We start from the raw sequence: 11,393 nt of genomic DNA on the forward strand, positions 1-11,393 counted from the left end.
CTCTGATGCGCGGCTCCTTGCGTCAGTGGCGGCTCTGCCCTGCTTTAGTGACGGCTGCTGCTTCCCATGGGCCGGGCCAGAAATAGCATTACCTCTCCGCCCTGGACGAGCCCTCCCTGGCTGCTGTTATATAGGGCTGTTCCCCGGCTGCTCCACCCCAGAGGTGGCTGTGTTTTGTGGGGGGGGTCTGTGCCCCTCTGCTTCCCCCCCGGCGGTGACTGTCCTCGTCCCATCTTCCACCAGTGCTGGGTAAGGGCCCTGCCCCAGCACAGGGGGTCGCTGTGGGGGGGGGGAGCAGCTGCTGTCTACTGCAGCCCATGCTGGGAGAGGAGTGGCGGGGGGTGAAGGCGGCCGGCTGCCCGGGCCGTGCACGGCGGGGGGAGGAAGGAAGAGGTGCTCCCTAGCCTAGGCAAACCGGAGTCACATCGGAATTAAAAGGCCAAGCAGCCGCCTCCAGGCTCAGTGTCCTGGCCCAGGGCTGCGGGGCGGCAGGGAGGGGCCCGGGGTCTCAGGGGCAGACCTGGCGCCATGTGACGCTCCGGCAGCCCCTTTCCTTCTGCCGGGGTCTGCGCCGGGCGCTGAATGTTCTGGGCGAGCCGAACCGAACCGAACCTCCCGCGGGGCAGAAATGGACCTGCCTCCGTCCCCGCAGCCCCCAGCGGGCCGGTGCCCCTCATTCCCGACCCGCAGCCCCCTGGGCTCCGCCCCCGCCCCGCCCAGCTCTCACCACTAGGCCCCGCTCCCCTCCCCGCTGCCCCGTCTCTCGCGCTCCCCTGCGCCCTCTGGCGGCCGCTGCGCTCCGCGCGGCTGCGGACTGGGCGGGCTCAGTCCCCGGCGGTTCGGGCGAGCAGGAGCTGCGCGCCGCGCTCCGGCCATGGCCCCCTGCGCCCGCGGGCAGCGGTGACCGGCCCCGGCCCGGCCCCGGCCCCGGCCCCAGGTAAGGCGCGGGCCGGGAGAAGTGATGAGATGGGGGGGGGGGCTGGGAGCCAGGACGCCTGGGTTCTCTCCCGGTGCCGGGAGGGGCAGTGGGGACTAGTGGGTAGAGCAGTGGGGGGCTGGGAGCCAGGACGCCTGGGTTCTCTCCTGGCGCCTGGAGGGGCAGTGGGGGCTAGTGGGTAGAGCAGTGGGGGGCTGGGAGCCAGGACGCCTGGGTTCTCTCCCGGTGCCGGAGGGGAGTGGGGTCTGGGGGCTAGAGCTGGGGGGCTGGTGTCGTCTCTGGGTGGGGGCGGGATTGGGGGTGAGGGCTCCTTCCCCCTTCAGGCCAGGTCTGCTGGGAAGGGAACCAACAGGTGAAGTTTGGCAAAGTTAGAAGCGGGTGAAGAGGGGCCCCTCTGCTGGGGTCTGGGCTGGCCCCACTCTCCCAGGGCAGCACGGGGGGGCGCTGTTCTGGGGAGGCTGGGCAGGGGCATCTGCCCTGGCAGTCAGGATGGGTGCTGGGGGGGCCGTGGGGCAGGGAGTGGGGCAGGGGCATCTGCCCTGGCAGTCAGGATGGGTGCTGGGGGGGCCGTGGGGCGGGGAGTGGGGCAGGGGCATCTGCCCTGGCAGTCAGGGCGGGTGCTGGGGGGGCTGTGGGGCGGGGAGTGGGGCAGGGGCATCTGCCCTGGCAGTCAGGGCGGGTGCTGGGGGGGGCTGTGGGGCGGGGGGCGGCTCTCACCTGCCCCCAGGTGTTTTGGGTGTTTTCCATTTTGAACCTCCTTCAGAGCCGATGCTCGGCCTCCCCCGCCCCCCCCGCGGGGCCCTAGGTATAAATATCCCCCCCCCCCCCCCCATATATCAACAGGGCCCTGTGAGCAGCTCCAGCCCTAAGCGATTGCTTAGTTGCCCCATCCCCGCTCTGTGTGTGTGTGTGTGTGGTTACAGGGTGGAGCATGTTGTGTCTTTGTTTTACCTGTAGAGTTGGGGGTGTGTGTATGGGTTTCATGTTGTGTGCGTGTCTGTGCATGACTAGGGTCTGTTGTGTGTGTTACAGCGTGCGTGTGTGGCTGTCTTGATGTGGTATGTGCATCGCAGTGTGTGTGTGTATGTTGTGTATGTTGCAGCGTGTGCACACGGTTGTCTTAGTGCGTTGTGTGTGTACAGTGTGCACATGTAGTTGTTTTGGTGTTGTGTGTGCAGTTGTGGTGTGTGTGTGTGTGCGTGCAAGGGTGTTTTGGTGTATTGTGTGTGTCATAGCATGGGTGTGCAGTTGTGTTGTGTGTGTCACAGAGTGTGTGCAGTTGTTTTGGTGTTGTGCGTGTGTCACAATGTGTGCATGCAGCTGTGTTGTATGTGTCGCAGCATGTGTGTATTTGTGCGGCTCTGTTGTGTGTGTCACAGTGTGTGTGAAGCTGTGTTGTGTGTGTTGCAGCATGTATGCACAGTTGTTTTGGTGTTGTGTCTGTGCCACAGTGTGTGTTTGCCTGTGTTGTGTGTGTCACATCATGTGTGCACAGCTGTGCTGTGTGTGTCACGGCATGTGTGCACAGCTGTTTTGGTGTTGTGTTGCGTGTGTCGCGGCTGTGCTGTGTGTGTCACGGCGTGTGTGCACAGTTGTTTTGGTGTTGTGTTGTGTGTGTTGCGGCTGTGTTGTGTGTGTCAGAGTGTGTGCACAGCTGTTTTGGTGTTGTGTTGCGTGTGTCGCGGCTGTGCTGTGTGTGTCACGGCGTGTGTGCACAGTTGTTTTGGTGTTGTGTTGTGTGTGTTTGTGTGTGTGTGTCACAGAGTGTGTGCACAGCTGTTTTGGTGTTGTGTTGTGTGTGTGCTGTGTGTGTGTCACGGCATGTGTGCACAGTTGTTTTGGTGTTGTGTTGTGTGTGTTGCGGCTGTGCTGTGTGTGTCAGAGTGTGTGCACAGCTGTTTTGGTGTTGTGTTGTGTGTGTTGCGGCTGTGCTGTGTGTGTCAGAGTGTGTGCACAGTTGTTTTGGTGTTGTGTTGCGTGTGTCGCGGCTGTGCTGTGTGTGTCAGAGTGTGTGCACAGTTGTTTTGGTGTTGTGTTGTGTGTGTTGCGGCTGTGCTGTGTGTTGCGGCGTGTGTGCCCGGTGGTCCTGGCGTGGTGCATGTGTCGCAGTTTGCCTGTCTGTGTTGCAGGCTGCGGTTGTTGTGTACCTCCCCTCCCCCCCAGGTTATCCCAGGTTCTGGCTCCTGTTGTTGCCCACCAGGACTGTTGCTACCAGCCGCTGTAGTGGGGTTGCCATGGTGACAGCTGGGGGGGGTCTTGGGGTTACCATGGCGATATGAGGGTTCTGGGACCATGGGCAGGTTGGCATAGCCTGGACCCCGGGGGGGAGGGTTGTGGGGGGCTGAGAGAGGAAGATATGGCGGGGGGGTAACAGGCAGGGGGCACCGTGCTGCAGGGGGCAAGTGGGGGCAGGTGGGGGGGCACCGGGCTGTGGGGGGCAGGTGAGGGACTCATGGGGGGCACAGGCGGCGGGGAAAGGGGGCAGCGGGGGAGGCGCACCGGGCTGCAGGGGGCAGGGAGAGGGGCAGCGTGCTGCGGGGAGAAGGGGGCAGCGTGAGGGGCACGGGTCATGTCTCAGCCCCGCCACCTCCAGGATGCCGTGGGGGTGTCTCCGGCTGCGGGAGGAGAAAAGCTACAACACCCCGAGTGACATCGCTGACAAGTACGAGATCGGGCAGCTGTTGAGAGCGTGAGTATCGGGGGGGGGACCCCTCGGCTCCCCACGGCACGGCCAGCAGAGATCCCCTCCCTTCAGACCCACAGCGACCAGCTCCCCAGCGTCTTGACGTGCCTCGGTTTCCCTGTCTGCTGGGCAGGACAGGAGAGGGGTGGGGGGAGGGGAATGATGAGGGGGGGGCGTTATTCTGCCGGACTCCAGGGGAGCCCCGTAAACGTCTGTCACAGGATGAATGGGGCTGGGGCGGGGCAAACAGGGCGTGCCAGGGCCCCAAATTTCCCCTGGGGGCGACCTCCCCGGAAATTGGGGGGGCCACGGGCGCCCGGGGGACGGGGTGGGAAACCCTCGGCTGGGCACAGGGAAGGCCAGGTGCTGCTCCCCCTCCCTGAAGGCGGGGGGTGTGTCTCCGCCACAGTCGGGGCCCGCGTGGCTGCCCCGGTGGTCAGCATGGCACTGGGGGGGGCTGGGCGCCCACCGGGATGTCCCGGGGCCCGGCCCACACACATGCGAGAGGCAGAGCTTCTGCCAGTCCCTCCCAGTCTGTGTCTGAGGCTGCCCCAGTCCCTCCCAGTCAGAGCCTCCCCAGAACCTCTGTCACGGATCCCCAGGCCCAGTGCTCTCACATGGCTCTGGCCCAGTCCCTGGGGGTCCCCCTGCCGTACGCCAGCCCCCTTGGGGTCCCCCTCTCTTTGGGGTGAGCCCTCGGCTTCCCCACCCCCTGGGCCCGAACCTCGGAGCCCGCACCCCCCCCCCCCCCCGCATCACGCTGTGAGCCCCCCGCAGCGAGTCTGCCAGGACTGGAGCCCAGAGGGAGACTCGCACCCCCAAAGGGAGCACTGCACCCCACCGCCCGGCTTCCTTAATCTGGAGTGACTCCCAGCCGGCCGTGTGAACGCAGGCGGGCTCGGCAGGTGTCTGGACACAGTGTAGAGCGGCCGGTTACCTCAGAGAACAGAACGTTCCAGCCAAGTCCCTCTGGGTCGGTCCCGAGCCCCCGACCCCTCCTGAGTCCCGGTCCAGAAGCATCTCCCCTGCCTCCAGCAGCCCCCCACTTACCAACCCCCCCGACCCCTCCCCAGCCCTTTGTCCTCCAGCCGGTCACCCCCAGCCGGCTTCCTGCCCCCGGGGGCGCGTCCCCGGCCTTTAATCACCAGGTGCCAAATGTCAGGCCAATTGGAGTGGCCGTTGTTTTCTGGGCCCCGCTAGAGGCCATGGGCCCCAGACAGCCGGGGCGACAGCCACACCCTTCTCCCACCACCTACTTCACCACACACCACAGCAGGGAAACTGAGGCACGCAGCGTAATCATCTGAAATGTTATGAAAAATTCCCACTCTGTCACACCCTCCCAGTCTGCGCCTGAGCCTCTCCCAGCTCCTGCCAATCCCTCCCCGTCCGTCTTTCCCTCCCCTGGTCCGTGAGTCCGAGCCCTCCCAGTCTGCCCCAGTACCCCCACCGTGCTGCGTGTCCGACTGGGCCAGGCTGCATTGCCGAGGAGACCGCTGGCTCACATGCCTCACCCAGCTGGGGGAGTTGGGGGATGTAGAGGGGGTGGGAGGCAGGGGTAGCTCGGGGGGGGCTCTCTGACGTCTCCCCCCCCCCAGGAAGGAGTTCTGTGAGCTCTGCCTGGCCCGCGAGCGCCGGACCGACCGGCTCCTCATCTGTAAGCGGTTCCTGAAGAGGGATGGCAGGAAAGTTCGCCAGGCAGCCCGAAACGAGATCCTCATCCTCAAGATGTAGGTGCCGAAGCCAGGACCCCCCCACCCCCCCTTGCCCCGCCCCCTCCCTCACCTTCTGGACCATCCCCCCACAACTCCGAAACTGGGCCCCCAGGTGCCCCCTGACTCTCGTAGGGGCTCCCCTTGGCCACAGACTTGCCCGGGCTCCTGAGTCCCCTGCTCCAGTCGCCCGCCCCTCCTGCACCCACTGGGCAGCAAGGCAAGGTACAAGGGGAAACTGAGGCAGGCCCAGGCGTCCTGGCGCTCAGCCCGAATGTCCAGGTGGGAATTGGGGCGTCTCTTTGGGTAAGAGCCCGCATGTATCTGCTGGGCCCGCTGCCCAGACCTGACAGGGGGTGGGAACCGTAGCTGTGGGGGAGGGCAGGCTGGGGGCGGGAAGGAAGCGGTGACAATGGCTTGAACCCCCCAATTCATCCCCCCCAGGGTGAGTCACCCCAACATCCTCCAGCTGATCGACACCTTTGAGACACGCAAGGAATTTTACATCATCCAGGAGCTGTGAGTGCAGACGCCTGGGGGGGCAAGCTCTGGCCCTGCAGCATGGGGGGGGTGCGATCCCACCCTGGGAGCGGAGGGGGATATGGGTTGGGGGGATCCCAGGGCTGGGAGCAGGGAGATCCAGGGTTATGGGGGGCTTTGGGGTCCCCCAGGGCTGAGCCTGCTCAGTGCCACCCTCCCCCCCCCCCGCAGGGCGACGGGCGGTGACGTGTTCGACTGGATCCTGGACCTGGGCTGCTACACGGAGAGAGACGCCAGCAGCGTGATCCGGCAGGTGCTGGAGGCCCTGGCCTATCTGCACAGCCTGCACATCGTGCACCGCAACCTCAAGGTCAGGGAGCCGGGCGGCCGGGCTGCCCCCCAGCCCTGCTCTAACCACCAGGCACCGCTCCCCTCCCAGAGCCGGGGAGAGAACCCAGGCGTCCGGGCTACCCCCCCCCCCCACCCCTGCTCTAACCATTAGACCCCCAGTCCCCTCCCAGAACCGGGGCGAGAACCCTGGAGTCCAGGTTGCCCCCATGCCTGCTCTAACCACTAGACCCCGCTCCCCTCCCAGAGCTGGGGCGAGAACCCCTGCCCCAGGTGTCATGTATGGGGAGGCTCACTGGCTGTAGGGAATTCCTTTAGCTCACATCCCCCCTCTAGTGGCCGCTTCTGTGCCATGCCATGCCATGGGGACTGGGTCTGAGACTCTAAGTTGGGGGGGGGGCATCCTGGCTGGGAGGGAGGGATTCTGTGGGGAAGGGAGGAGCGGGGATTCTGTGGGGCTGGCAGGGGGAAAGGAAGCTAGTGTGGGACTAGCCGGGAAAGAATGGGGCACGAGGGGGCTGGCAGGGAGAGGGGGGCGGTGTGGAGAATGGGGAGCACTGTGGGGTAAGTGGGCCGGGTCTGACACTCGGCGCCCCCCCAGCTGGAGAACCTGGTCTATCACACCCAGCAAAGCCGCGCCAAGGTCGTGCTCCGTGATTTCTGCCTGTCGCGCTTCGAGAACGGAGCCATCACCGAGCCCTGCGGGACACCCGAGTACCTGGGTATGACCCCCCAACCCCCAAGTACCTGGGGATAACCCCCCCCAAGTACCTGGGGATGACCCCCCCCCCCGAATACCTGGGTATAACCCCCCTGAATATCTGGGCATGACCCCCCTGGCCCCCGAGTACCTGAGTGTCACTTTCCCCAGGTGCGATCTTGTGTCCCCTGGACTCTCGCCTGGGGGTGCCTGTTACCCGGCTTTGCTGCCAGAGCAGCGCCCCCCCAACCAGCCCCCGCCGCCTCCAGCCTGGAAATTCGCTCCCAGCCACACACGCGAATGCTCTCCCAGCCCCTCGTGAACTGCCCACAGGGCGGCACCCGCAAATCTGCAGCCCCAGCCTTGCTCCCCAGAGAAGTGCGTCGTGCCCTGGTCAGCCCCCCCCCGGCCAGGGCCAGCTCCCGGCTCGCCCGCCGCCCCGGCGCTGGGAAACGCTCGCGCGCCAGGCCTGCTCTTCTCCAGCAGAGTAGGGGTGCAGAGCGTCACACGTCTCAGCGGAACACTTATGTCCAGCAGATTATGAGTTTCCCAAGGGTCCCTCGCAGGGCAAACTTTGTACAAAGTAGGACATCGCCTTGTAAAAGGGGCGAACGTGGGGTGCAGGCTGTCACACTGGGTGCGACCCCCCAAGTACCTGGATATGACCTCCCTGCCCCCCAGTACCTGGGTATGGGACCATCCCTCTCCCCCCGCCCTGAGTACCGCTGCCCCATCCCCACCTCCCGTGTCACGTCTGTGGGTCTCACCCCGTCTCTCTGCCCCCAGCCCCCGAGGTCATCGCCCGCCAGCGCTACGGCCGCCCCGTGGACTGCTGGGCTGTGGGGGTCATCCTCTTCATCTTGTGAGTGGGGCAGGGGGACCCAGGGTGGGGGGCTGGGGGCTCCAGGGATCCAAGGGAGGGTGGGTCCAGGAGCGGGTCCGGGGTCAGGAGGGTGGCGTTAGGGCATCCCTGGGGGTGTCTGGGCCCCCAGATTCCTCTGACCGCCCCTCCCCCACAGGCTGTCGGGGAACCCCCCCTTCTATGACGATGCAGAACAGGAGTCCAGCCGGGGGCACGACCGGCGGCTCTTCCGCCAGATCCTGGCCGGGGAGTACAGCTTCGACTCGCCCTACTGGGACGACATCTCCCCCACCGGTGAGTCCCCTGTGCCCCACAGCGCCCCACTGCCCCTCCCCACCCCGCTGGGACGACATCTCCCCCACCGGTGAGTCCCCTGTGCCCCACAGTGCCCCACTGCCCCTCCCCACCTCACTGGGATGACATCTCCCCCACCGGTGAGTCCCCCTGTATCCCACAGCGCCCCATAGTGCCCCACTGCCCCTCCCCACCTCACTGGGACGAGATCTCCCCCACCGGTGAGTCCCCCTGTGCCCCACAGCGCCCCACTGCCCCTCCCCACCTCACTGGGACGAGATCTCCCCCACTGGTGAGACCCTCCCTGCCCCCCTCCCATCCCCAGACTCCCTGTACAGCAGCGAGCTCACCCCACTCTTCCCCCCCCCCCACATCTCCCTGCTGCTCTGGGGTGGGGGAGGGGAGCGTTAGCCCCTCACTGCCCCTCCCCACCCCCTTGCAGCCAAGAAGCTGGTGTCGCAGCTGCTGGAGGTGGATCAGGACCAGAGGATCACGGCGCAGGAGGCCCTGGGACACATCTGGTGAGTGGAGGTGGGCTGGGGGGGTGCAGGAGCAGGGGGAGGGGCAGGGGCAGGAAGGCAGATGTATGAGTGGGGGTGGGGGTGGGGGGGGGAGTGGGTGTGGGGGAGTAGGGAGGTCTATGGGGCCATCTGGCTGTGGCGGGGGGGCGGCTCTCTGCTGCATGGACTCAATCTGACCCCCTGGTTTGGGGACCGCTCCCCCCCATCGGCCCCTCACTGCCCACGCTAAAAGCTGTCCATGTTGTACCCCCCCCCACGATCACCCACATTCCCCCTCATCCACACTGCACATCCCCCCCAACCCCCCTCATCTCGCCTGCACCCTCCACCCCTCACCTGGCCCCCCAGGATCGCCGGCAACGGGGCATCGGAAAAGAACCTCAAGGAGGGGGTCTGTGCCCAGATTGAGAAGAACTTCGCCAAAGCCAAGTGGCGGGTGAGTTTCCCCAGGGACGTTAGAGGGCGCCGTGGGGCAGGGGGCACTCTCCCCCGGCCGGCAGGGTGGGGCGCCATGGGGTGGGGGGCTGGCCAGGGAGGCAGAAGGGATCCGTGGGGAGGAGCATTGTGGAGCTCTCTGACCCACTTTCCTCTCCCCACAGAAGGCCATTCGCATCACCACCTTCATGCAGCGGCTCCGCGCCTTGGAGCCTGGCACCCACCCCCCTGCGTCCCTCCGCGAGCTGACGGTGGAGGGGCCACGCCCCACAGAACCCCCCACCATGGAGCAACCGAGTGAGCCGGCGGGGCCCACAGAAGAAAAGACGGAATAACCCCTTTGTACAGCTCCGTGCGCCTGGATCTGACCCAGCACCCCCTAGAGGGGAAAGGCCCCATGTCGCATTCCTCATCCCCAGCCAGCCAGTCCCATGCCCTGGGGCCAGATGGGAGCCGGCACCCCCTAGTGGGGAAAGGCCCCGGGCTCCATTCCCTACCTGGCTCTGACCCCAACCCTGTCCCCAACTGAGGACCGGACCGGACCAACCCAGCCTCCGGCGGCCCGTGGGGGTGGGATGTGCATGTCCATCCATCAGGCCAGCTGCATGTTTTATGAAGATGCTATTTTAATACAGAAATCCTAGGCTGCCCCCCTCCCCCCACCTCGCCCCCTGGAATCAGCCTCGTCCCCCCTCCTGCCCACCCCACAGGGAGCCTGGAAATAAAAAATAAACAGAGATTTTTTCTCTGGCAGCTTTCATGGGCAATTCTTCCTCTGTCGTCCCTCCAAGGGGGTGGGGGGAAACCTGGAGCTGGGATGGGAGAGACAGATATAACTGCTAGACCCCACTCCCCCCGAGCTGGGGATAGAACCCAGGAGTCCTGGCTCCCAGCAGCCCCTGCTCTAACCACTAGACCCCACTCCCCTCCCATGGCTGGCTGGGCCATCTCCACTCTTGGCCTCCAGGCTTTGAAATTCAGCAGGAGCACAGCCTTCAGGCCGGCAAGAAGCCTTTTGCTGTCCCCATGGGAATCTGTGCAGGTTTGGCCAAGATAAAAGCTGCCCCCAAATCCTCATTTCCCACAAGTGATAGGCCTGGTGCAGCCACCCCGCCTCCCTCCTGGCGCCGCTCTTCCCCAGTCAGCCTAGGGGAGCGTGCACTGGGCTGGCACTCTGGTACCTCTCCAGTGAAGAGCGTCCCCTATCATAATCCATATTATTAAGCAAGGCCTTGTACCCTCCCCCGCTGATGGTGCATGGTGCGGGATCCTGACCACTGCCAGGAATCGTGTCTCATTTTGTCTTTAAAAGGAAAAAAAACCTAGGCAATTCCATGCCAAAAATGTTGGTTAAAAGACGACGATTGAGGTGGCCAAGCAAAGTACGGGGAGCTCAGACTTGCCAGGATTAATCACAGCAGCAGCACGCCTGGCAAAATCGCTCCTGGGGAAAACCTGTTGTTTAAAAACTGAGGAAATTCTATGAAAAAAGCATCCATTAAAAGGGGACCATGGTTGCCTTCTCCTTCCGATCGACTCTGTAATGCCACAGTCACATGTGGCTTCTTCCCAACAAGCCCTGCCCTGTGTGGGGCCCGGTACGGGCTTTGTGTCGTCCCCTGCCTGATCTACTACCCACCCCCTGAAGCGGGCCAAGGATGCAATGCCTGGGCTTGTCCTGGTGGCCCATCACCACGGTTCGGGATCCTTGCAAACAGCCGGGCGTTTATCTCCGCCAGTGGGGAGAGAAGGGGGAAGCGGCATGGTAGAATGGAGAAACTGAGGCAGAGAGGCGCTAGGCACCATGGTCCAGGTGCCTGACAGAGGCTGGGGTACAGCCACCCGGCCCCGGGGCCGTCCTGCTTCAGCCACCGCACGCCTGCCACCTTCTGCAGCGAAGGAGGTGGGGGCGGGGCGGGGCGGGGCGGGAGGGCAGCCTGGACTCAGCCCCGGGGCACGGCCCGCCCTGGGTGTGGCAGGAGGCAGGGAGCAGGCGCCAGCAATCCTCTGACAGGGTCATGGGGCACAAGGGGCAGAGTTAAGGGTATGGGCAGCGAGCACCCATCCAGCCTGGTAGCCCAGCGTCCCCCTGGTGCCCCCCGTCCCGCTGTCTGTCCCCTGTCCCTATCTCTGTCTGTCTGTCCCCGTGGCCTTCCTCCCCGTCTGTCCCTGCCCCCGCTGTCTGTCCCGCTCTGAGCCCCCATCCCCCACGGCCCTCTGCTCCGCCCCCCCACTCCCGGACTACAGCCCCCAGCAGGCCCCGCGCGGCCGGGCCGGACCATCCCGCCGGCGGGGGCGCTCGGAGCCATGCTGGAGGGGGGCGGGCACCACTCTCCCCCCCCCCAGCCGGGGATGGTTCGGTCCCGCGCCCCCGCGCGGCCGCGGCGTGGTTCAGGCCGAGCCCGACGGGTCCGTCAGCGG

At 65.3% G+C, this 11,393-nt stretch overlaps 1 protein-coding gene across 1 annotated transcript; it reads left to right on the top strand.

Annotated features, from left to right (window-relative positions):
* The first annotated feature begins 232 nt into the window (after positions 1 to 232).
* LOC137155800 (caM kinase-like vesicle-associated protein) lies at positions 233 to 10,848 on the top strand. Its single transcript, XM_067552221.1, has 11 exons — positions 233 to 249; positions 3,531 to 3,626; positions 5,219 to 5,350; positions 5,777 to 5,851; positions 6,044 to 6,182; positions 6,762 to 6,882; positions 7,647 to 7,722; positions 7,880 to 8,016; positions 8,459 to 8,537; positions 8,886 to 8,973; positions 9,137 to 10,848. The coding sequence occupies exons 2-11, from the start codon at positions 3,532 to 3,534 to the stop codon at positions 9,305 to 9,307; spliced, it is 1,113 nt and encodes a 370-aa protein (XP_067408322.1). The 5' UTR covers positions 233 to 249; position 3,531; the 3' UTR covers positions 9,308 to 10,848.
* Positions 10,849 to 11,393: the final 545 nt, after the last annotated feature.

Source organism: Emydura macquarii, unplaced genomic scaffold, assembly GCF_026122565.2.
Source record: "Emydura macquarii macquarii isolate MOO-44397 ecotype Brisbane River unplaced genomic scaffold, CSIRO-AGI_Emac_v2 contig_1386, whole genome shotgun sequence".
NCBI lineage: Eukaryota > Metazoa > Chordata > Testudines > Chelidae > Emydura > Emydura macquarii.